Raw genomic sequence first — 26,388 nt, forward strand, 5'->3', positions numbered from 1 at the left:
GTGTGTGCGTGTGTGTGTGTGTGTTTCTGTGTGTGTGTGCGTTTTTTTTACTAGTGTGAGTTCTCCTGGTTAGACTTTGTTGTATCTGGTCTCGTCTATAGGCATATAATATGTATGTGTGTGTATGTGTGTTGTTGTGTGACGTGTGGTGTGCGTGTGTGTGTGTGTTGTGTGTGTTGTGTGGTTTTGTGTGTGTGTGTGTGTTTCTGTTGGTTGTGTGGGGCGTGTGTGTTTCTGTGGTGTGCTGTGCGTGTGGTGTGTGTGTCGTGTGTTGTGTGTGTGTGTGTGTGTGTGTTGTGTGTGTGTGTGTTGGTGTGTGTCGTGTCTGGTGTGTGTGTGTCGTGTGTGTTGTGTGTGTCGTGTGTATGTGTGCGTGGTGCGTGTGTCTGTGTGTGTGTGTGTGTGTCTGTGTGGTTTGTGTTTCTGTGTGTGTGTTTCTGTGCGTGTGTGTGTGCGTGTGTGTATGTGTTTCTGTGTGTGTGTGTGTGTGTGTGCGTGTGTGTGTGCGTGTGTGTGTGTGTGTGTTTCTGTGTGCGTGTGTGTGTTCTGGCTCCCTTCCCTCTCTGTCATTGAGTGATGTGGGGTAATTTGGACCCCCTGTCTGTGGAGGTTCTGACAGAATGAGCGTGAACTCCGCCTGGAGGAGGCTTTGGGCCGGGCCGACGTTTCGCCAAACTATTCATAAGTAAGAACACATGCCTCATAACGCCAGCCTCCCGCGGACCGCCGGGACGTAGCCGCTAGCCGGGCTCCGTTTGTTTAGACCTTCAGATGTTTATCTGCGAGCACGCCGGGCACAACAGGGGCCCTGGCCCGTTCACACACAATTAACATGGCCGGGCTTTTCGGAGGTCTCAGACGTCAGCATTAATGCAGCCGTGCGTTCCCTCAAACAGTGCGCCCCCCCCCCCCCCCGCCCCCAGGAGGTCTCAGAAGAAAAACACACCCGAATCAATCGGCTGCTGCGGACAGCCGGCCCGCACATAATGAAGCTGGTGAAGGGCTCTGGAGGAGGCGAAGGCGGGAACGGGAATGATCTCTTTTATGATTTTTCGGTGCTGTTTGTTTATTTTCGCATGTTTCGTGCAGTGGGGCTGCAGAATGGGAGCTTTGACTGTGGAGACGGACCTTTGTGGGCTGGTGGGGGGAGGGTTTAGGAACACCGCTCTCTGCACGAAAACCCGGATATCTGAGGTGCTCGGGAAACCCCCTGGTGCTGCCTGGTCGTGAAACAGGCCTGGCTTGTGCCGGCCTCGCTGTACACCTCTTTTAACTGAAGCTTTTGCCGGGCTGCTCTTGTGTCAGCCTTTAAAACAATGCACCATGGAGCCAGCAGTTTCCCAAAAGCAATCCTCCCGGACGCTGTGGGTACTTTTCACCTCTGTGGTTGTTTCTGCACCCTCCCCTGATCCACAAATCCCCAAAAACATTTCCTTTTTTTTTCTATTGATGACTAATGGTAACAGATCTGTATTGAAAACATCCTGTATTGATTTTTTTGGTCATCAGGAGAGCATCTGAAGCATCTGGGTGCTTAGAGTGTGGCGAAGGCTCTCTCCAGCAGAACGAACGAGAGCGAGGAGGGAGGGAGGGAGGGAGCGAGGGAGCGAGGGAGGGAGGGAGGGAGGGAGGGAGGGATTCTGGCAGCCAGGCGCTGTAGTGGAACCGCTGCCAAGAGCAGGGCTCCGGTGGGTCAGTGTTCTCGCAGCGGTGGGTTGCCAGCGACTCAGATCCCCATCATCTTCCTCACCTCGCTCTTCTCCCCGCTCGTCTTCTCGCTCTCCTCCCCCGTCTCTCTCTCTCCACCTCTCTGGTGTTATTTTGGGAGTGCTGTGGAGGCAGGCGTGCGTTAGCGCCCCCCCCCCCGGCCCGGGTCAGGCGGCCGGCGGGTGTTTGTTTCCCTGCGCGGGCCCCGCGGTGCAGCGGGGGCCCCCGTGTCACGGGTTTTCGGCGTCTCCCTCCCCTCCTGAGTCTGCCGTGCCCCAGAGGCTGGGCGCTTTGTGGGATGCTGGGGGTCAGGGGTCAGAGCGCCGGGCACCTGCGCGCACCTGAGAGGGAGACGTGGGCTGCCTGAGGGGGCGGGGTTTACTGAGGAAGAGCCAAGTGCCCCCATCACCCCCCCCCCCCGCCCCGCCCCCACCCCCCACCTCCTGTTCTCAGGTGTCCTCTGAGCACATTTTTGGAAAATAAAAGTGCGTGCATCTGTCTGCGTGTGTGTGTGTGTGTGTGTGAGTGTGTTTGCGCATGTGTGTGTACATGTTCATGTGTGTGTACATGTATGTGGGTACGTACGTGCGTGTGTTTGCGTTTGTATCTGTGTGTGTGTGCGCGTGTATGCATGTACGTGTGTGTGTGTACATATATGTGTGTGTGTGTGTGTGTGTGTGTGTGTGTGCGTACATGTATGTGTGTGTGTGTTTGTGTACATATATATGTGTGTGTGTGTGTGTGTGTGTGTGTGTGTGTATGTGCGTGTGTGTGTGTGTGTGCGCGTACATGTATGTGTGTATGTGTTTGCGTTTGTATCTGTGTGTGTGTGTGTGCGTGTGCGCATGTATGTATGTACGTGTGTGTGTGTGTGTGCATGTGTTCGCATACGTATGTGTGTGTGTGTGTGTGCGTGTGTGTGTGTACATATATGTGTGTGTGTGTGTGTGTGTGTGTGTGTGTGTGCGTACGTATGTGTGTGTGTGTGTGTGTGTGTGTGTGTGTGTGTGCACGTATGTGTGTGTGTGTGTGTGCCTGATGACTGATGCTCTGTGCCCTGCAGCTGCTCCTGCTGCCGGGGCCCCAGGTCCCTGCAAATCTCCCTCTCTGCTCGCCCCTGCTTCCTGTGTGCGCGTTGCTGCGGTGACCGTTGACCTATCACGTGCTCCCAGGGCCTTACTCCCACTCAACCGAAGTTCTTATTGGTCCTGATAACGTACAGCGTGCTTGCGCTCAGACGCGCGTTATGCTTGAGTACAGGCTAAATCCAGCACTAAATCAGCGGATAGCACGTGTAGCGCTATTTCCATTAGCGGCAGTGCTGCTCACCAAAACGCGGCCCTCGTTCTGTAATATTTACGGGCCGCTCTGTTTGTTCACATCGCGGCTGAGGAGCCGACGGTGCCTTTCAGTACTTTCAGCGCAAGAGAAATGCGTTCGGGGCTGAATTACTGTCGGGGTCCTAATGGAAATGTGAATGTGATGCGGTTGAACTGAGGGGCGGGGCGGGGTGTGATTGGTGAGGGGAATTGGGCGAGTGAGAGTGAGTGTTCCGGTGCCTCAGAACTGCCGTTGCTGCTCTAATTAAAATGGCCGAAAATGTTCCGTCGGTGTCTAAAGCCGAGCTCCCTGCAGCCGCGCTGCACCGCGCCGCGCCGCGGCGTTCGAGTTTGGGCTTCTCCCCCGGCCTCTGTCTGATGCGGCGATGCGCTCACGCAGGGACATGCTCTGAATGCGCTCTCTTCTCCCCGCGTGTCAGCAGGAGAGAGGGGGAGAGAGGGAGAAAGAGAGCGGGGGAGAGAGGGAGGGAGGAAGAGAGCGGGGAGAGGAGGGAGGAAGAGAGCGGGGGAGAGAGGGAGGAAGAGAGCGGGAGAGAGAGAGAGAGGGAGGGAGGAAGAGAGCGGCCCGAGTGGTCGCGTTGTTGTCACTTTCCGGCGGCCGGCGCGTGTCCTTGTCAGAGCTGAGACTGGAGCACGCCGGGGGAGATGTTTATCGTCACCGCCTCCGTCTGGCGGCGCCTGTACGGCCCTCTCTCTCCGCGTTCGGCCCCTCCCCCCGGTCCCGACGCTCCCGCGCCCGCCGAACAGCCGGAGCGGCCCGCAGGCCTCTGGGATCTCCGATAATCCCGAAAATGTCAGTCTCTCCCGCCACGCCGAGCCGCCGCCATTCAAACGCGCGGTGTTTACGGTTTCTGCAGCGTGTTTTGTCTTTCAGTGAGTGCGTTGTGCAGCTGCACCACTCTGCGCAGCTATCGCTGATGTCACTGAGGTCATGTGACCTCGGGGGGGAGTGGCAGGCTGACCTGTGAGTGGCTGAAGAAAGACTTCCCTCAGTACAGTGACCCTGACCAGAGACCTCACAGGCCCTCCTGCAGCACAGTGTCCCTGACCAGAGACCTCACAGGCCCTCCTGCAGTACAGTGTCCCTGACCAGAGACCTCACAGGCCCTCCTGCAGCACAGTGTCCCTGACCGAGACCTCACAGGCCCTCCTGCAGTACAGTGTCCCTGACCAGAGTCCTCACAGGCCCTCCTGCAGTACAGTGTCCCTGAGTGAGACCTCACAGGCCCTCCTGCAGTACAGTGACCCTGACCAGAGACCTCACAGGCCCTCCTGCAGTACAGTGTCCCTGACCAGAGACCTCACAGGCCCTCCTGCAGTACAGTGTCCCTGACCAGAGACCTCACAGGCCCTCCTGCAGTACAGTGTCCCTGAGTGAGACCTCACAGGCCCTCCTGCAGTACAGTGACCCTGACCAGAGACCTCACAGGCCCTCCTGCAGTACAGTGTCCCTGACCAGAGACCTCACACAGGCCCTCCTGCAGTACAGTGTCCCTGACCAGAGACCTCACAGGCCCTCCTGCAGTACAGTGTCCCTGACCAGAGCCCTCACAGGTCCTCCTGCAGTACAGTGTCCCTGAGTGAGACCTCACAGGCCCTCCTGCAGTACAGTGTCCCTGACCAGAGACCTCACAGGCCCTCCTGCAGTACAGTGTCCCTGACCGGAGACCTCACAGGCCCTCCTGCAGTACAGTGTCCCTGACCAGAGACCTCACAGGCCCTCCTGCGGTACAGTGTCCCTGAGTGAGACCTCACAGGCCCTCCTGCAGTACAGTGTCCCTGACCAGAGACCTCACAGGCCCTCCTGCAGTACAGTGTCCCTGAGTGAGACCTCACAGGCCCTCCTGCAGTACAGTGTCCCTGACCAGAGACCTACAGGCCCTCCTGCAGTACAGTGTCCCTGACCAGAGACCTCACAGGCCCTCCTGCAGTACAGTGTCCCTGACCAGAGACCTCACAGGCCCTCCTGCAGTACAGTGTCCCTGACCAGAGACCTCACAGGCCCTCCTGCAGTACAGTGTCCCTGACCAGAGACCTCACAGGCCCTCCTGCAGTACAGTGTCCCTGACCAGAGACCTCACAGGCCTCCTGCAGTACAGTGTCCTGACCAGAGACCTCACAGGCCCTCCTGCAGTACAGTGTCCCTGACCAGAGACCTCACAGGCCCTCCTGCAGTACAGTGTCCCTGACCAGAGACCTCACAGGCCCTCCTGCAGTACAGTGTCCCTGACCAGAGACCTCACAGGCCCTCCTGCAGTACAGTGTCCCTGAGTGAGACCTCACAGGCCCTCCTGCGGTACAGTGTCCCTGACCAGAGACCTCACAGGCCCTCCTGCAGTACAGTGTCCCTGACCAGAGACCTCACAGGCCCTCCTGCGGTACAGTGTCCCTGAGTGAGACCTCACAGGCCCTCCTGCAGACAGTGTCCCTGACCAGAGACACTCACAGGCCCTCCCTGCAGTACAGTGTCCCTGACCAGAGACCTCACAGGCCCTCCTGCAGTACAGTGTCCCTGAGTGAGACCTCACAGGCCCTCCTGCAGTACAGTGTCCCTGACCGGAGACCTCACAGGCCCTCCTGCAGTACAGTGTCCCTGACCAGAGACCTCACAGGCCCTCCTGCAGTACAGTGTCCCTGAGTGAGACCTCACAGGCCCTCCTGCAGCACAGTGTCCCTGACCAGAGACCTCACAGGCCCTCCTGCAGTACAGTGTCCCTGACCAGAGACCTCACAGGCCCTCCTGCAGTACAGTGTCCCTGACCGGAGACCTCACAGGCCCTCCTGCAGTACAGTGTCCCTGACCAGAGACCTCACAGGCCCTCCTGCAGTACAGTGTCCCTGACCAGAGACCTCACAGGCCCTCCTGCAGTACAGTGTCCCTGACCAGAGACCTCACAGGCCCTCCTGCAGTACAGTGTCCCTGACCGGAGACCTCACAGGCCCTCCTGCAGTACAGTGTCCCTGACCAGAGACCTCACAGGCCTCCTGCAGTACAGTGTCCCTGACCAGGAGACCTCACAGGCCCTCCTGCAGTACAGTGTCCCTGACCAGAGACCTCACAGGCCCTCCTGCAGTACAGTGTCCCTGACCAGAGACCTCACAGCCCTCCTGCAGTACAGTGTCCCTGACCAGAGACCTCACAGGCCCTCCTGCAGTACAGTGTCCCTGACCAGAGACCTCACAGGCCCTCCTGCAGCACAGTGTCCCTGACCAGAGACCTCACAGGCCCTCCTGCAGTACAGTGTCCCTGACCGGAGACCTCACAGGCCCTCCTGCAGTACAGTGTCCCTGACCAGAGACCTCACAGGCCCTCCTGCAGTACAGTGTCCCTGACCAGAGACCTCACAGGCCCTCCTGCAGTACAGTGTCCCTGACCAGAGACCTCACAGGCCCTCCTGCAGTAAGGTCACGGACTAGGCCCTGCAGCAGTGCCCTACGAGACCTCACAGGCCCTCCTGCAGTACAGTGTCCCTGACCAGAGACCTCACAGGCCCTCCTGTTAAGCGCATTTGATAAATTCCTCATGTAATCATTCTGAGCTGTTTTTTTATTTATTTTCCAGAGAGATTGCCTGCGGTTGAGGGTAGTGGTTCTGTGCTCTACCTGTGCCCCATTAAAGTGATTAAGGGTTTGAGCCCCCTCCCTCCCAGCCCGGCTTCTTCTCCCCTCACCTCTCAGGCTCATACATAAATAAAGGAATCTGGGGCCTAATTAATTGATGCTAGAGGAGCGGCGGCGTTTGCGCAGTGATTAATTAAGGTATTTATGAGTGCGACTGTCACTCTGGGCTCCCCGCTTTCATGTCAGGGAACTGTGACACGAGCGTCTCATGTCATCATTCGTCACAGCGAGAGAGGGCGGGCGGGGTGGGGGGGGGACGCCCCTGGCATGTGCACTGGTGCGTTGAACGGAGCGCGCGCACACGCACACGGACACGGACACGCACCCGCTCGTCGCAGATGCGTCCCTTCATGTTTGGCCTTTAAAAAAAAAACAAACAAAAAAAAGAAAACCCCACCCCTCCCTCGCTGTCATCGCTCCCCTCTAATCTCCGCGCGCCTCTGGTTTGGTTTTACTGCAGGCTGCAGTTGCCTCCGCCATCTCGGGGCTCTCCCAACATGTGCGAAAGGGAGCAAATGAATGAGGGAGAAGGAAAGTGCTACGCGCGGCGGGTTATATAAAGGCTCGGGCGTTTAATTACCGCCGTAAACACAGCTTAGCGGCCTCCCGCTGTATTATTAGAATTACGTTTATGAGATAAGGCGGAAATACTTCTCCTTTCCCCCTCGTGTCCGTCCGTCAGGAAGCGGCGCGGAGGCCCAGGCCCTTTAAGCCACCGGCGAGGAGAGAAGGAGATCCGGGTTTGATGTGATGTTTTTGATGTGATTCGTAGGACTGGGAGTTTAGGGGTCAGAGAAGCAGCTGTGGGTGTCTCCTCACTGAGGTAGTACAGAAGCACGACCGCGGAGGATGACTGCTAACGTGAGGCCCAAACACAGGGACTCAGAGAGGGGATGTGGGTTAGCTAGCATGAGGCCCAAATACTAGGACTCAGAGAGGGGATGTGTGTAGCTAGCATGAGGCCCAAATACTAGGACTCAGAGAGGGGATGTGTGTTAGCTAGCATGAGGCCCAAATACTAGGACTCAGAGGGGATGTGTGTTAGCTAGCATGAGGCCCAAATACTAGGACTCAGAGGGGATGTGTGTTAGCTAGTGTGAGGCCCATACACAGGGACTAGCGTGAGGCCCATAGGCAGGCTTTGGTAATGGCCCGTGAGGGGCCAGTGGAGGAATGGCCAGGTGGCAGACAGAGCCCTAATCTGTGAGACACTTGCGCTGTTAGCTCCATTGTTTGCGGGGGCGCAGGGTGAATTACGCCCCTGTAGATGCCATCTGTCTCCACAGCCCCCTCTCACAGCCACTCGCACGGCCTGAACACAGCCCCCTCTCACAGCCACTCGCACGGCCTGAACACAGCCCCCTCTCACAGCCACTCGCACGGCCTGAACACAGCCCCCTCCCACAGCCACCACTCGCCTGAACACAGCCCCTCCCACAGCCTACCACTCACACGGCCTAAACACAGCCCCCTCCCACAGCCACTCACAGCCTAACACAGCCCTCCACAAGCGCACAGCCCTCCCCAACAGCCTACCCACTCACACGGCCTGAACACAGCCTCTTCCCACAGCCCCCTCCCACAGCCTAACCACTCACACGGCCTAAACACAGCCCCCTCCCACAGCCGCCCAAGCACAGCCACTCACACGGCCTAAACACAGCCCCCTCCCACAGCCGCCCAAGCACAGCCACTCGCACGGCCTGAACACAGCCCCGTTTAATAAACACAGCCAAACACAGTCTCATCCTCACACTCATCGTTTTAAACTTGGTTAAAAATGCCCCAAAACTGGTCACATCATGCAATCAATGAAATGCAAGGATACTTATTTCTGTTGTCATTTTTCATAATACTTCATTCCAACATTTTGCTATTATTGATCCACACACACACACACACACATATATATATATATGTAATGTGTGTTAATAATATCACTCACCCTTTAAAGAAGAGCAACTGTGCTATAAGTGCATCCTCTATTTATGCCTGTCAGTTTGTTCTTATGCATTTGACCTTGGCTTTAGTGAAGCAGTCTCCACCAGCAGGTTCAGACCGTATTTGTCGCACGGTGGTGGTTTTGCAAATTGCAAAGTTGCAGAATGAAGTCTGTGCTGTAGAGTGTGTTTTTTGTGCATTTCTATTTTGGCTCACCTGTGTCCTGTTACCGTGGTGATCCTGTTACATTCACGTGTAACAGACACTTCCTGTTCCTTTCAGCAGCTGTACTACACGCAGGCATTTGATATTAATTATGATTTAATAAAGTTTTTTTTTTATTTTTACTGCTTTGTGACATGCTGAAATGTGTCGGTCTGTCCACGCTATACCCCAGCCCCGCTCAGAAGCACCCGTTACTGACCTTGTTAAAGAGTCAGTTTGTCAGTAGTGCTAGGGCCCTCTCTGCCCCACCCCCCTTCCGCACTACATCTCTTGGGCCTTCCGAAATCTGCAGTATAGCATTTGTCATTTGAGGTTTTAGTTTCTAGATGGTAAATTCAGTGGTCTGTGGTCATCACCTGCAAGACTGCGAGAGGAAAAATCACATAGTTAGAATTTTTTTCAACATCAAGTGTCTAATATGAATGAGCAGCAGTTACAGATCTATTCCTCATCTTGAAAAAAGAACCGAAGAATGTGAAATGAAATATGTAATTATATCTCGGTTGTGCTTCGCTGATTGACTGTCCTCCTGTGAATATAAGTGTGCATTAAGAGCGTTGGACTAGCTGGATATGGTATTTGTCTGATTAGCAATGTAAGAAAATGAGGACGCAGAATGAACAGGCCATTCAGCCCATGAAGGCTAGCCGTTTACCTGTAGAGTACCCAGCGCCGCGCCTGCGCTGCACGTGTGTGAATGTGTGTTCTGCCCTGAGCTGGGGGGGCCGCACACAGCACGGGCTGTGAGATAGCGGGTCTGGAATAAATCCCCCCCCCGGGCTCCGGCGCTGTTCTGGCCCGTAGCGCACGCTACGCCGCGGGTATTGTGCGTGCGCCGTGTCTGGAGATGGCGGATCGAGCCGGGGCCCGGTTAAAACGCGCGCGGGAGGAGAAACGGCTAATAGCCGCGCTCCCCGCGCCCAAACGCACCTGGGACGGAGAGTCGGGTGCGTGCGAATCCGCCGGTGTTTAATTGCGCTGGCGGCGGCGGCGGCTGATCCCAGCCTTGGCGGGATTACACGCGTGACGGCGAGGGGGGAATCCCAGTTGGGCGCGGATCCCCTGCAGATTCCCCTCCCGTTTTCTGCAGATTGTGATTGACCCTCCTTACCCTGGACATGATTGAGAATACAGAGTTAATTGTTCATATTCCCCCCCCCCTCCCCCCCTTCTCTCTTACTGCCTCAGGTATTCTCTCCCTTCCTCTCTCGCTCTCTCTCCTTCTTTCTTTCTCTACCCTTCTTTCTCTCTCTCGCTCTCATTCTCCTCTCTCTCTCTCTCTCTCTCACCTTCACCCTCTCCCTCTCCCGTCTTGTTCTCTCCCTCAGTTCTCTTTCTCTTCAGAGAGAGTGCTCTGTGCTGGCAGTGTCTGCCCCGGCTCTGGTAGCGGAATGTCTCCGCGTTTAGGAAGCGGCGCTGAGCGTGGCGTTTCCTCCGCGGCGCCGGGTCTACCCGGGCGGATCGGCGCTGGGTTGGGCCGCTGCGTCCGCCGCACGGCCGCCGTTCCGCTCCGCAGATGGGGGAGAGGGTGGGGGTTTGGCGAGGGGCTTAATGGGATACGCTGCTATTTTTACCTGATCCTGCTCAATATGCAAGGCTAAAAAACATGCCTCCATTTCACGGCCTTTCTGTGTGGGGCTGAGGCGAGTTAGCGGTAATAAGTGCCGTGGTGCGATTCCGCCAGCCAGGCCAGGTTAATTACAGCTGTGAGTCTGCCCGGGAGCGCCAGAGCGTCATCACAATCATCTCTTTCAAGTGAATCTTTTTTCCACTTGCAGCTCACGGTGTGCCACTAGCAGGCAGATTACGCGCGGCTGTTTAGACCTCTGTTTGTGTTTTCTCTGTTCTCGCCCCCTAGCCTTTTCCCGCATCTGTACTCCTGTGCCGTGTTTCATGTACTCTTAAAGGAGCCGTCCTGAGTGTGGCTTTGTCTATGGGACGGCGTTGGTCAGGTGACCTTTGTGTATTTGTGGTCGGTGGCTGCGCTGAGTGTGGAGAGAGTGTTGTGTATAAGCAGGGCCCAGAGAAACCCACACTGCACCCACAAACCCCACTCACCCTAGCTGGCTATTAGTAGTTGATGGTGGTGGTGGTGATGATGATACTACTACTACTACTATTACTGCTACTACTACTACTGATACTACTGATACTATTGGACCATGTTCATTTACTTTTTTAGATGGCTCTGTATGTGTGCCTACGTGTAGCATTACTAGTATTTGAAACAATAAAAACAATAGTAGCAGCAGCTGCGGTGTACAGTAGCAGCGATTATGGGGACCAGGTACTTATTTGTATTATGAAGACATATCATCCACCTACAGTCCCGCATAGCCAGGCAGTCCTGTTGTATGACAAGATTTTTTTGTGAAAAACACCAAGGCCACTGCACGTTCACTGGCTGTAGATACGTGCAGCACATTAGCATGGCTTTCTCTTATTACTCCCCTCTAAAAACACACCTGCACCGAGTTTTCTTCTGTTGATTTCATTGCCATTTTTGTCCATACAGACGGAAAAAAGTTAATGGTAGCTACCGCTTGATATTAATTCAACGAGGGGAGTTATGGATTAATGTCTGACATAATCTTTTAAAGCTGTATCTTATTAATATTCTTTCTTAATTCAGTGGTCGAATTGCAAAGCAAAAAAACGAAAACAATGATCAAATTAAATAAAAGAAACCGTCCGGGGCAGTTAAAAAATGAGATGGTAATAAAATTCTCAGATGATATTGCACGACGGTGTCCCTCGGACCCCTTCTCCTCTTAATCCTGTTACAGCGCTGTTCCATTACCTCCATGACTGCCATCGCTGGATCTCAGCCGTCTCGTCAAGGACAAAAGAGGAGAAGCCGGCCTTTCTTTCTGTGCCGGTGTGGAGGGGTATGGGGCGGGGGGGGTGTGAGCCCGTGGAGGGGGGGGGAGGGGGCGAGCGTGGCCTGGAGAGGCGTCTGGGCGTTTTGTCTGCAGGATGCGGTGGTGGCGGGGGAGAGGGACGCGGGGGTCGCGGTGGGGGGTTTGGGGGGCGGGCGTGAGGGCTCGCCGCTGTGAGGGTGCAGCCTCAGAACAATGGGAGACTGTGAGCGTCTGGGACGGGACACCCTGCGCCCCCCCGCTTTGTGTGCTGCGCCCATCGATCCTGCGCTTCCTGCGCTTGTGTCAGACTGCATCAGCGACGCGGTGCTGTCCTCACCTGTCAGGTTCCACACGCATATGTACAGAGACAGCTGCCAGAGACGGTGCACAGGGCTGCTAACACAGCTAGTGCACAGGGTCACACAGGGCTGCTAACACAGCTAGTGCACAGGGTCGCACAGGGCTGCTAACACAGCTAGTGCACAGGGTCCACTGCAAGCTAGTGCACAGGGTCACACAGGGCTGCTAACACAGCTAGTGCACAGGGTCACACAGGGCTGCTAACACAGCTAGTGCACAGGGTCACACAGGGCTGCTAACACAGCTAGTGCACAGGGTCACACAGGGCTGCTAACACAGGCAGCGCACAGGGTCACTCAGGGCTGCTAACACAGGCAGCGCACAGGGTAGTCTTGGCGCCCGTGGCTGCCGGCTGGAGAGGCTGATCACAGCGGCTCTGAGAGGCGCGGGCGCTGACCGCCGCTCGCTGCCGGCTGGAGGGCTTTGTGATTAATTGAGGGTCCGTAAATTAGAGCTCCGCGGCTCCGCCCGCTCCCGTCAATGCTCACAGTGTCAAGCCGCAGATTATCATTACACCCTAACAACCTGCAGCATTCAGGCCTGCTCTGAGACCCAGTCAGCACGGACAGGGCTCGCTCTCTCACTCTCTCTCTCTCTCTCATTCACTCTCACTCTCTCTCTCTCTCTTTCATTCACTCTCACTCTCTCTCTCTCTCTCTCTCTCTCACTCTCTCTCTCATTCACTCTCCCTCTCTCTCTCTCTTTCATTCACTCTCTCTCTCTCTCTCTCTCTCTTTCATTCACTCTCACTCTCTCTCTTCATTCACTCTCACTCTCTCTCTCTGTCTCTCTCTCACTCACTCTCTTTCTTTGAGTCACTCTCACTCTTTCGCTCTCTATCTCTCATTCTTTCTTTCTTTTGCACTCTCTCTCTCCCTCTGCAGCAGTCACACACGTTAAACAGCAGTGAATATGATCCTTACTTCAGCAATCAAACATTCATCTTTTGCTGCAGTAACAGGATAAAAAAAAAATATAGGCCTAAAAGCAGATTATCTGAGTTCCTGTTCTGTCTTCCAATATTTTATCGTTAAAACAGGCAGCAAAAAACTAGATGTTCTTCTGATGTGTGAACAGCAAAGCATATTTTTCACAAGCATCACGCGACTCAGTAACCCCCCCCCCCCCCCCCACCCCCCGTTGCCCCCAAACTGCATAAGGCTATCAATTATTGCCACAATTATTTGTCTAGTTGGATATTTGAAATGTCATCTGAAAAAGGTGATTACATATTGCAGAAAACCGTGCCGTGTGTAATCAGATGAACTGGGCCCAGTTAAGTGTAGCGTTGCAGCAACCTGTCCGTCAGAGCTGTGTTCCCCAGCGGCCAATGAAAACGCTGCTTACAGCCACGCTGTGTGGCACAAGCTCGTCTTATCCTGAAAGATGCAAAGATGTCTCGAGCAAAGGCATTTCGACACACAAAAATAATCATGTTTTCTCTTCATCCCTCTGATGTATGGGATATTCTTAAAAATACTGAACCCCTTTTATTAATCAGTTATTTATTTTTTTAACAAATGTTTCTGTGCAAGGAAACATTTGAACAGAATTGAAAGAGAAAAGGACGTGCTTTTTTCCCCTTCCTTCTTTACTAAGAAACACATGGTGCTTCATTTACAGGTTTTTCTTGAATAAGCAGGCATAAATTTATATTACATTGGTTTAACACATTCTCCTCGTACATGTTTATACACATGCATTGTAATGACTGAATGAAGCGAAGGCCAGAAGCTGTTGTATGAAGCCTTTTATGGGACCGTGGCAGTGAAAAAAACAGAACATATCTTTTGCATGATAATAGAAAAAATATATGGTGGGTTAAACCATGTGCAGGTGGCAACAATTAACTATAATTTCTGTAGATTGTAATGATCCATAATTTACCAAGCAGTGATGGCCTTCACATCATAACCCCCCCCCCCCTCCCAAACTCTTGAAAGTCTCCTTTCTGCTCTGGTTCTGGGGGGGGGGGGGGCTGTCAGTAATGGGCCCTGGGGGTGGTGGGAGCCAGCGGTGGGAGAGCACCATTATTACCCTGCCTCTGCCACTTGTACTGTACACACACGCACGCATACACGCACAGACACACACGCATGCACGCACACACACATGCACACACACACACGCACACATACACTCACACACACACTTGTGCGCGCACACACACACACACACACACACACTCCTCCTCTGGGCCTCTGTCTTCTCCCTCAGCAGCAGGGGGGTTTGGCTTAGCCAAGTTTTGATAGTTTTGCAGTTTTTGGGTTAATGGATTTGCCACCTGAAATTGGGATGATGAAGCCGTAAGTTTTGAAGGCGTAACCTTTGCCATTTTATTGTAAAGCGCTGGATAGGTGCCTAGTTACATTACCCAAATCACCAGACAGTATGTTGGTCTGACCTTATTTTTGTTTTTCACATATGTCCTTCTGATTGTATTCCTGTAGCCCACATCCAGTACACACACTCACCGCACAGTATGTGTGTGTGATGTGTGTATGTGAGTGTGTATGTGTGTTTGAGTGTGTGTGTGTGTGTGTGAGTGTGATGTGTGTGTGAGTGTGATGTGTGTGTGGTTGTGTGTGCGTGAGTGTGATGTGTGTGTGGTTGTGTGTGCGTGAGTGTGTGGTGCTGTGTGGTGTGTGGTGAGTGTGATGTGATGTGGTGTGTGTGTGTGTGTGTGTGGATGTGATTGTGTGTGTGTGTGTGTGTGAGTGTGATGTGTGGTGTGTGTGTGTGTGTGTGAGAGTGTGATGTGATGTGTGTGTGTGTGATGTGTGTGTGTGTGTGTGTGTGTGTGGTGTGTGTGATGTTGTGTGTGTGTGTGTGTGTGTGTGTGGTGTGTGTGTGTGTGTGTGTGTGTGTGTGTTGTGTGTGTGTGTGTGTGTGTGTGTGTGTGTGTGTGTGTGATGTGTGTGTGTGTGTGTGTGTGTGTGTGGTGGTGGTGTGTGTGTGTGTGTGTGTTGTGTGTGTGTGTGTGTGTGTGTGTGTGTGTGTGTGTGTGTGTGTGTGTGTGTGTGTGTGTGTGTGGTGTGTGTGTGTGTGGTGTGTGTGTGTGTGTGTGTGTGGTGTGTGGTGTGTGTGTGTGGTATGGTTGTGTGTGTGTGCGTGTGAGGTGTGTGTGAGAGTGTGTGTGTGAGTGGTGTGTGTGTGTGTGTGTGTGTGTGTGTGTGTGGTGTGGTGTGTGTTGTGAGTGTGTGTGTGAGTGTGTGTGTGTGAGTGTGTGTGTGGAGTGTGTGTGTGAGAGTGTGATGTGATGTGTGTGTGTGTGTGTGTGTGAAGTGTGTGTGTGTGTGTGTGTGTGTGTGTGTGTGTGTGTGTGTGTGTGTGTGTGTGTGTGTGTGTGTGTGTGTGTGTGTGTGTGTGTGTGTGTTAGGAGCCTGAGAACTGTCCCCCGTCTCTGTCCATTAACAGGATTATCTCCCAGAGCCCCTCCCATGCAGCCCCTCCCATAGAGCCAGGGAGAGCCCTGTCTGGCTGCATACTTTGCTGCCTATTGAGGGCTAATTGCAGGGAAAACAGACAGACATCTCTTGCCTTATACCACCCCACCTCTTCCTCGTCTGTCACACTCCCTTTCTCTTTCTCTCTGTTTGTCTCTCTCCCTCAGGGTGGCATAACCCCCCCCCCCACCCCAACCTCCAAAAAATAAAAAATGCACATAAGCATAATCAGATTAAATGCATCTTCTCTGAGTGCCGGTGTGTTTTGCTTGTGTGGATGAATACGCTCTGGCCCCTTATGCGCGGGGCTTAAGTGAATTGTAGCCCTGGCTGAATGTAATGTGGCGGCGGCGCCTCTTGTAGCGGTGCTAATTTTCAGAGTTCAGGCCATCAGTTGTTACGCAGCGCTAAATATCCATTTCTGCCATGTTTTGGGGGGGGAAGCTGTTTTTCAAGCTGTGCGTCCTTTAAAACGCCGAGGTCCTGCCTCCCGAGGCGAGGGAGACCTCTGTCTGTTTACCTGTGGAGGTAAAGCGCTTTAAAGTGCTTTTCGCTCGGAAATTTATACTGCGTAATTATCTCTCGCGTACGTCTGAGGGTGTTGATGGGTTTGTTTAGATCGCCGTTATTTCTTTTTTATTAGTGCGCTTCGACCTCTCTCTGAAAGAGTTGAGTAAATGGAACCAAACATATTTACTGATAATTCAGCGTGTGTGGAAAAAGATTTAAGTGCATATGTTTGTGTGTGTGTGCATACGTGTGTGTATGTGTGTGTGTATGTGTGCTGTACGTGACTGTGTGTGTGATTGTGTGTATACTTGCATATGTACACGTTTGTGTATGTATGTGTTAATGGGTGTGCATATGAGTGCATATATATTGTGTGTATGTGCATCTGCATTTATGAATTTGTGCAGCTGTTTCCCTGTGTTTTTGTGCACGTATGCGGTGGTGCTGGTGATGGTGGAAGGAGGCTAGGTCATGTTATCAATGGTCTGTGTTCAGTGAAATAATACAAAGGTAATAGTTTGTCTCTGTGTACAGCAGTACACATCTCCTTTCTTTCATTCTGAAAGGCTTTCAGTTTCTGGCCAGTGTATTATCTTTAGTGTAAATGAGTTGGAGGAAGAGCTGGCTGTATTTAATGAGATTACAAAGCTCTGTGTAGTGGAAGCTCGGGTCATTGTGAAAGTGCCACTGAAAATCAATTATTGCAGAAAATGTTTTTGCTATTTTGCCATTTGCAATACCTCCTCTTCAGTCTCAATAAATACACACACACACATATGTATATATATATATATATATATATATATATATATCTTTTGTTGCGCTGTAGTTGTGTGTGTCTGTGTGCGTTTTGTATGACCGTGTGTTCTTGTTTCGCCACGAAGGCTCGGCTAATTTAATAAAGTGTGGCGCTGAACGGTGCTGAATTATTTAAAGTGTGGATTTTGGAGGCGCTAATTCGCTGAGAGGCGTGGCGCAGGTTTGAGCTCCAGAAACAGGGCTGTGTGGGGGACTGCAGGCGCAGGTTTGAGCTCCAGAAACAGGGCTGTGTGGGGGACTGCAGGCGCTGGGACTGAGCTCCAGAAACAGGGCTGTGTGGGGAACTGCAGGCGCTGGGACTGAGCTCCAGAAACAGGGCTGTGTGGGGAACTGCAGGCGCTGGGACTGAGCTCCAGAAACAGGGCTGTGTGGGGGACTGCAGGCGCTGGGACTGAGCTCCAGAAACAGGGCTGTGTGGGGAACTGCAGGCGCAGGTTTGAGCTCCAGAAACAGGGCTGTGTGGGGAACTGCAGGCGCAGGTTTGAGCTCCAGAAACAGGGCTGTGTGGGGAACTGCAGGCGCAGGTTTGAGCTCCAGAAACAGGGCTGTGTGGGGGACTGCAGGCGCTGGGACTGAGCTCCAGAAACAGGGCTGTGTGGGGGACTGCAGGCGCTGGGACTGAGCTCCAGAAACAGGGCTGTGTGGGGGTACTGCAGGCGCTGGGACTGAGCTCCAGAAACAGGGCTGTGTGGGGTACTGCAGGCGCAGGTTTGAGCTCCAGAAACAGGGCTGTGTGGGGAACTGCAGGCGCAGGTTTGAGCTCCAGAAACAGGGCTGTGTGGGGAACTGCAGGCGCTGGGACTGAGCTCCAGAAACAGGGCTGTGTGGGGGACTGCAGGCGCAGGTTTGAGCTCCAGAAACAGGGCTGTGTGGGGGACTGCAGGCGCTGAGACTGAGGATCGATCGGTCTTCCATTAAGCACGTCTTTCGCTGGAACTGTCAGTTTGGGCGAGGCCATCGCTCAATGGTATTAATTCCCTACCTTTTGGGCTGTATGCTGGTGCCCCCAAACTGAGGGAAAAACATGAGCTTTTTTTTACAATACACTGTCATGCAAAATTTTATTTTAGTATAATAATAATAACAATAATAATAATAACAACCCAAGGTTCATCAAAACTTAATAATACTTTACAATAAAAAGAGGTAATTATTTTATTTGTCCGATTTAGAAAGCTCATGTTGCAGTGGAGGTGAAAGCAGTTGTGCGCATCAGTGAAGTTGTATTTTGTATTACACAGCAGTAGTAGTGCAGCTCCTTCGAATACGCATCCATTTCTTTACCTTCATTACGGGGTGCAGCAGGCCGAGAGTGAGCTCCTCTGAGCGTCCTGTCTGAACCCCCCCGTATCCCCCCCCCCTCCCCGTACCCCCCCCCCTTGCTCTGAAGCAGCAGCGGCTCGTCTTCGCGTTTGAAGCCCCTCCGTTCTTCTGGGCTTTGGCCCGCGGTGTTTTTTTTTTTCCGGAGAGCGTGTTTTTAATAAGAGCTGTATTTACAGCCATGTGATACTTTTATTAGTCAACAAGCCTCGGCCGCTGCGTGGGGGTGTTTTGGGAAACGGTTCGGGGGGGGGTGGGGGTGGGGGGGTGCAGAGGCGGGAGGAAGATTTGGGAGGCGGCATGTAGGAAAGCTTCATGAATGATTAAACCCAAATGTGAGACGTTCCACCCGAGGCCGGTCCGGGTAATGAAGAGGTGCGAAAGAGCACCAAGGCTTAACCCTTTCCCCTCCGCCGCTCTGCGTACTGTACCCTACTGTACTGCACCCTACTGTACTGCCCTTTCCCCTCCGCCGCTCTGCGTACTGTACCCTACTGTACTGCCCTTTCCCCTCCGCCGCTCTGCGTACTGTACCCTACTGTACTGCCCGCACTCTCACGCTCTGCGTACTGTACCCTACTGTACTGCCCTTTCCCCTCCGCCGCTCTGCGCACTGTACCCTGCTGTACTGCACCCTGCTGTACTGCACCCTGCTGTACTGCCCTTTCCCCTCCCCCGCTCTGCGTACTGCACCCTGCTGTACTGCCCTTTCCCCTCCACCGCTCTGCGTACTGTACCCTACTGCACTGTACCCTACTGTACTGCCTTTCCCCTCCGCCGCTCTGCGTACTGTACCCTACTGTACTGCCTTTCCCCTCCGCCGCTCTGCGCACTGTACCCTACTGTACTGCCTTTCCCCTCCGCCGCTCTGCGTACTGCACCCTACTGTACTGCCCTTTCCCCTCCGCCGCTCTGCGTACTGTACCCTACTGTACTGCCCTTTCCCCTCCGCCGCTCTGCGTACTGTACCCTACTGTACTGCCCGCACTCTCACGCTCTGCGTACTGTACCCTACTGTACTGCCCTTTCCCCTCCGCCGCTCTGCGCACTGCACCCTACTGTACTGCCCGCACTCTCACGCTCTGCGCACTGTACCCTACTGTACTGCCCTTTCCCCTCCGCCGCTCTGCGTACTGTACCCTACTGTACTGCCCTTTCCCCTCCGCCGCTCTGCGTACTGTACCCTACTGTACTGCCCTTTCCCCTCCGCCGCTCTGCGTACTGTACCCTACTGTACTGCCCTTTCCCCTCCGCCGCTCTGCGTACTGTACCCTACTGTACTGCCCTTTCCCCTCCGCCGCTCTGCGCACTGTACCCTACTGTACTGCCCTTTCCCCTCGCCACTCTGCGTACTGTACCCTACTGTACTGCCCTTTCCCCTCCCCCGCTCTGCGTACTGTACCCTGCTGTACTGCCCTTTCCCCTCCGCCGCTCTGCGTACTGCACCCTACTGTACTGCCCTTTCCCCCCGCCGCTCTGCGTACTGTACCCTACTGTACTGCCCTTTCCCCTCCGCCGCTCTGCGTACTGCACCCTGCTGTACTGCCCTTTCCCCTCCGCCGCTCTGCGTACTGTACCCTACTGTACTGCACCCTGCTGTACTGCCCTTTCCCCTCCGCCGCTCTGCGTACTGTACCCTACTGTACTGCCTTTCCCCTCCGCCGCTCTGCGTACTGCACCCTACTGTACTGCCCTTTCCCCTCCGCCGCTCTGCGCACTGTACCCTACTGTACTGCCCGCACTCTCACGCTCTGCGTACTGTACCCTACTGTACTGCACCCTGCTGTACTGCCCTTTCCCCTCCGCCGCTCTGCGTACTGTACCCTACTGTACTGCCCTTTCCCCTCCCCGCTCTGCGTACTGTACCCTACTGTACTGCCCTTTCCCCTCCGCCGCTCTGCGCACTGTACCCTGCTGTACTGCACCCTGCTGAACTGCACCCTGCTGTACTGCCCTTTCCCCTCCGCCGCTCTGCGTACTGTACCCTACTGTACTGCCCTTTCCCCTCCCCCGCTCTGCGTACTGTACCCTACTGTACTGCCCTTTCCCCTCCGCCGCTCTGCGTACTGTACCCTACTGTACTGCCCTTTCCCCTCCGCCGCTCTGCGTACTGTACCCTACTGTACTGCCCTTTCCCCTCCGCCGCTCTGCGCACTGCACCCTACTGTACTGCCCTTTCCCCTCCGCCGCTCTGCGCACTGCACCCTACTGTACTGCCCTTTCCCCTCCGCCGCTCTGCGTACTGTACCCTACTGTACTGCCTGCACTCTCACGCTCTGCGTACTGTACCCTACTGTACTGCCCTTTCCCCTCCGCCGCTCTGCGTACTGTACCCTACTGTACTGCCCGCACTCTCACACTCGGTCTGAGCTTTCTTCCCCTCTCCCCCCCTCTGTACCCTCTGCTCTTTAAAATCTCCTTTTCATGATTGTGAATACCGAACAAAGGCGGCTGCCCAATCACCTAGCGCCCGTGAAAGCGAGGGGTTGCCCCGTGACCCTGTGTGTTTGTCCCGGAGCGCTGAGTGTCCTCTCTGTTTGCGGCCCCGCAGGTAAAGATGAGCCCAGCAGCTACACCTGCACCACGTGCAAGCAGCCGTTCGGCAGCGCCTGGTTCCTGCTGCAGCACGCCCAGAACACACACGGCTTCCGCATCTACCTGGAGAGCGAGCACGGCAGCCCGCTCACGCCCCGCATGGCCGCCCCCCCGCCCGGGATGGGCGCCGACTGCGCCTCCCAGCCGCCCCCGCCCCTCCACGGCCTCCACCTGCCGGACGGGAGCCCCTTCAGCCTGCTGCGCCTCCCGGGCTCCGTGTCGGGGCGGGACGGCCCCCCCGCGCCGGCGCTGAGGGAGGGGCGCTTCCCCCCGACGCCGCCGCTCTTCAGCCCGCCGCCGCGCCACCACCTGGACCCCCACCGCATGGAGCACCTGAGCCCCGAGGACCTGGCGCTGGCGTCCCACCACCCGAGTGCCTTCGACAGGGTGCTGCGCCTCAACCCCCTGCCCCTGGACCCCCCCGCCATGGACTTCTCGCGGAGGCTGCGGGAGCTGGCCGGCAACACCGCGGGCTCCACGCCCCCCCTGTCCCCCAGCCGGCCCAGCCCCATACAGAGGCTGCTGCAGCCCTTCCCGCCCGGGGCCAAGCCCCCCTTCCTGGCCACGCCGCCCCCGCTGCCCTCCATGCAGTCCCCCTCGGGCTCCCAGACCACGCCCAACCAGCAGCAGCAGCAGCAGCAGCAGTCGGCCACGCCCTTAAAGAGCAAGTCCTGCGAGTTCTGCGGGAAGTCCTTCAAGTTCCAGAGCAACCTGATCGTGCACCGGCGCAGCCACACGGGCGAGAAGCCCTACAAGTGCCACCTGTGCGACCACGCCTGCACCCAGGCCAGCAAGCTCAAGCGCCACATGAAGACGCACCTGCACAAGTCCTCGCCCGTCACCGTCAAGTCCGACGACGGCCTGTCGGCCGCCAGCTCGCCCGAGCCGGGCACCAGCGACCTGGTGGGCAGCGCCAGCAGCGCCCTCAAGTCGGTGGTGGCCAAGTTCAAGAGCGAGAACGACTGCATGATCCCCGAGAACGGCGAGGAGGAGGACGAGGAGGAGGAGGAGGAGGAGGAAGAAGAGGAAGAGGAGGAGGAGGAGGAGGAAGAGGAGGAAGGGGAAGAGGAGGAGCTGGAGCGGGAGGGGGCCCGGAACAGCTTCCACTTCGGCCTGAGCCTGGAGGCGGCGCGGCACCACGAGAACAGCGGCGGGGGGCGGGGGGGCGCGGGCGGGGCCGGGGGCGAGGACGGCATCCCGCGCTCGCTGCCCGAGGTGATGCAGGGCATGGGCCTGGCGGCCAGCATGCAGCACTACGGCGAGGCCTTCCGCCAGCACAAGCGCAGCGCCCTGGGCTCCGGCAGCCAGCCGCACCGCGACCTGTGCCACGACGACTCGGCGCTGGAGTCGGACCGCGTGGACGAGGGCTGCGGCTCGGCCGTCAACGGGCGCGGCTCGTCCCCCAGCGAGTCGGCCTCCGTCGGCCTCTCCAAGAAGCTGCTGCTGGGCAGCCCCAGCTCCCTCAGCCCCTTCTCCAAGCGCATCAAGACGGAGAAGGACTTCGACCTGCCCACGCCCACCATCCCCAACTCGGAGAACGTGTACTCGCAGTGGCTGGCGGGCTACGCCGCGTCCCGCCAGCTCAAGGACCCCTTCCTCAGCTTCGGCGACTCCAGACAATCGCCCTTCGCCTCGTCCTCGGAGCACTCGTCCGAAAACGGGAGCCTGCGCTTCTCCACGCCGCCGGGCGAGCTGGACGGCGGGGTGTCGGGGCGCAGCGGCACGGGCAGCGGGGGCAGCACCCCCCACCTGGGCGGCCGGCCCAGCTCCAAGGACGGCCGGCGCAGCGACACCTGCGAGTTCTGCGGCAAGGTGTTCAAGAACTGCAGCAACCTGACGGTGCACCGGCGCAGCCACACCGGCGAGCGGCCCTACAAGTGCGAGCTGTGCAACTACGCCTGCGCCCAGAGCAGCAAGCTCACGCGCCACATGAAGACGCACGGCCAGGTGGGCAAGGACGTTTACAAATGTGAAATCTGTCAGATGCCTTTTAGCGTGTACAGCACCCTGGAGAAACACATGAAAAAATGGCACAGCGACCGCCCTTTGAGTAACGAAATTAAAACTGAGTAGAGGAGGACTTACCCGCCCCAAAAACAGTCCCCTGTAGGACCCCCCCCCCCCCCCCAACCCCCCCCCCCCCTTTTTCACTTGTCCAGTGGAAGCTAAGACACAGTGCTTGGCACCAGCACACCCTGTTTATTTTACCGTTGAATGCATGATCTGTATCGGGGGCAATACTATTGCATTGACGCAAACTTCGAGCCTTTCTCTTGTGCAATAATTTACATGTTGTGTACCTTTTTCTTTTTTTTCTTTTCTTTTTTAAAAAAGATAATTAGACGGCATGCATGGTATGTTTTGGCTAATTTTTAAAAAAAGGAATTGTCCCTGGTTGGTTAGTTGTTGCGTAAATGTGTTGCTGTTTTCTTGTTATGTTTTATTTAAAAAAAGAAAGAAAAAATGACCATGCTGCATACGTTCTGTAAAACATATCATGTACAGTTTTGTGTTGTAACATGGAGGACAACAGTCTTGCTTAACCCGCAGTGGACGGGCTGGGAATCGCACTTAAACTGATCTTTCAAAAAGATTTTCTGTCTACAAAGGGTTACAAATATCAATTGGCATAATTCATAAATATAAAGCAGTGACAGCCTTTGAATTTCTTAAAAGAAAATAGTCATTAAAATTTGAATTTGTACTATCATTTGGTAACAAAACAAAAAAAAGAGTGCCTTGGATATCTTGAAACTGCATTGGTTAATCTTCCTATTTGCTATAAGCTTGGAGACTCAGCTAGATACTGGAAACGGATCTAAATGGTCCACTAAGGTTCTTGCATCAAGCACCTAACTGCTATAGTCAACTGTGACTAAGAAAAATAAGATACGACTAAAGAAACAAAGGACATTTATAGTTAATCATCATTTAGCTACCTATTACATGCGTATTTTTGAATTGCGACTGTTTACTGTTGCCCAGTATGTTCTGTATTGTGTGGTTTATTTTTTTTTTAAGCTTTTGGTTTTTCTGGTACTGTTCACAGTGGTACTATTCCTGAGTCCATAATCTTAAGCTCTTGTCATTTTTGTTTTGCTGTTGAGGTTGTAAAGGTTTTTTTATATATATATAGTAGCACAAAACTATGCTGTTGACGCTTGGACTTCAAGTTTGGCCCAATCAGTGATAAAGGCACTTATGAAATGGAGGGCATTTAATTCAAGCTACGTTTATTTGGGATGGGAGTATGGAGGAGAGAGAAAAGATGGGCTTGTCTCTCAGGTTTGATATACAAGGAAGCTTCAGAACTTTTTTTTTTTTTTTTTAAACCTGTCAGTGATGATTAACTATAAATTGCCTAAGTAATGGAAATGGGGAAAAAATACTCCAAATTTACCGTACCTAAGCCTGTGCTCCCTAAAAAAGAAAAGATGGAAAGAATAAAAACAGAACAGTTTTTTGATTTCTCATACGCTGTGTGCTATTTGTGTTGACGTACACGGAGACTGCTTTTTCATTGTTGAGTTCTAGCATTTGCCCCAATTAATAGCACTTATCACTCTTCCTCAGTGTGTGTGTCCGTATCATTTATCTCGGAGGTACAGTGGTTGAGTATAAAAAAAAAATAAGACTGCTTGTTTATAGGACAAAAAAAAATAAAATAAAATAAATGCACTGTTTCAATTTTCCCAGTTTACAGGTATACACTTAAGGGAAAACTTTCTATAATGCTGACGAACGAATATGGAGTCATTGTCTAGCGTAGAGCATAACAACGTATGTTTCCAGCCATTTTCTCCCCACAAACCCGAGCTGTCGGGCACCAGTGCTGTGACCGGGTGCAAACCCCAGCTGTCGGGCACCAGTGCTGTGACCGGGTGCAGGCTTCCCTGAGAGAAGAGAGCGAACGATTGAAACTTGCTGCTTACACTGCAAGAATTTTTTGTACAAATTTTTTTTTTTTTAAACTTTAAATATAAAAAGTGACTTTTTTTAAAAATAACACTTCATTCTTTAGGGGGAACAGTATTTAAGTTTGTCGTTGTTTTCCTTTCCTCTCTGTCTTGGTGATGTTCAAGACTTGATCACAATATATAAATATAAATATATATATATAAAATGGGGGAAAAAATCTGTGATTTTTTTTTTCTTTTTTCTTTTTTCCTTGGCTATTCTCAGCTCTTCAGGTCGAATAAAACTTGCGTTGGGGAAAGGTTTAAGATTATATATAAATATATAATAGAGAACTTAAATATAGGAAAATGCACACTCATGTCAATTCCTATGCTAAAACACATTTATGGTCTACTTTTTTCTGTATTTCTAGAATGGTATTTGAATTAAATGTTCACCTAGTGTAGGCACAATAGTATTTATATTGAAGCTTGTATTTTTAACTGTTGCTTGTTCTCTCAAAAGGTATCAACTTACCTTTTTTGGTAGTGGAAAAAAACAAGCTGCCACAGTATATTTTTTTAATTTGGCAGGATAATATAGTGCGAATTATTTGTATGTTTAAAAAAAAAAAAAACCAAGTAAAACGAAAAAAAAAAAAATGTGGCATTGTACAGGTGAGGCCATGTGATGGCCTCCTCGAGGAATCCTTTCAGAATGTCCACAATAGCTGAAACAGGTGGTTGTACATATCTTTTTTTCTTTTTTATTCCTTCTCTGCTGCCATTCTGTATGCAGTAATGCAAGCTGACGTCGGGTCCTTATGTTGTGTGCTTTCCTGTCCCTTCACCTCCGTCACCTGACTACATTCCAGCATCGTAACAAAAACTTCATATGCAGTAAATAAAAAAAAGTAAATACGTTAAATAAATAAATACAAAAAAAAAAATCAATGTTTTGCAGGTTTTTTTTTTCATTGCCAAATAATAAATGGTGCTTTATATTTAGATTGGGAAGAATTTCATATGCAAAGCATATTTAAAACTGATACGGAACCCCCAGGAAAGCCCGCTTGAGTTGATACTTTTTTGTAAATGGCAATGCGGAAATTTTGTTATCAGCCTTTTTCTATTCCAGTTCTGAAAGCTGTTTGTTGTAACTTGAACTTGAACTTTGTCTTTTACAATGGGAGTCACTATTTATTATTACTTATGTGCGCTGTTCAAAACGGAGGCACAGAAATGGATCGTTTTTATTTTTTCTTTTTATTTTGTTTATTGTTTTCCTTTTTTTTAAAATAATGACCAAAGGTCATTGACAAACTAGCTATTTTGTTGTATTTGTTTCTGGTCTGTTAAGTTCTATTGGAGATACCACTGTCTGTGTTTCTGGCAGTTGTCTGCATTACCCTGTTCACACACCCATTTTGTCCCTTTATTGAAAAACAATTAATAAAAAACTCAAAGTATATTTGTGTTTGGTGGCAGTAGATTTCTGGTGGTGGAAAATTGTCAGGTGAGCGATCGATAAACAGACATGAGTAACCCAACTCACATGAATAATGTAATAATCACAGACGCATCTTTACACACACATGCAGGCACAGATGCAGACACACACACACAAGGATAGATGCAGACACACACACACACACACAGGCACAGACGCAGACACACACACACACACACACAAACACACAGGCACAGATGCAGACACACACACACACACACAGGCACAGACGCAGAC

The 26,388-nt window shown here is 52.9% G+C and overlaps 1 protein-coding gene across 2 annotated transcripts in view; it reads left to right on the forward strand.

The window, feature by feature from the left end:
• The window catches only part of bcl11aa (BCL11 transcription factor A a), a 63,315-nt gene extending 37,203 nt beyond the window's left edge, over positions 1–26,112 (forward strand). For both annotated transcript variants that reach the window (XM_064317285.1, XM_064317286.1), the window contains exon 3: positions 20,702–26,112. In XM_064317285.1, coding sequence (XP_064173355.1) covers positions 20,702–22,818 — 2,117 coding nt within the window. In that variant the 3' untranslated portion in view covers positions 22,819–26,112. The remainder of the gene's footprint in view (positions 1–20,701) is intronic.
• The last annotated feature ends 276 nt before the right edge of the window (positions 26,113–26,388 follow it).

Source organism: Anguilla rostrata, chromosome 18, assembly GCF_018555375.3.
Source record: "Anguilla rostrata isolate EN2019 chromosome 18, ASM1855537v3, whole genome shotgun sequence".
Classification (NCBI taxonomy): domain Eukaryota; kingdom Metazoa; phylum Chordata; class Actinopteri; order Anguilliformes; family Anguillidae; genus Anguilla; species Anguilla rostrata.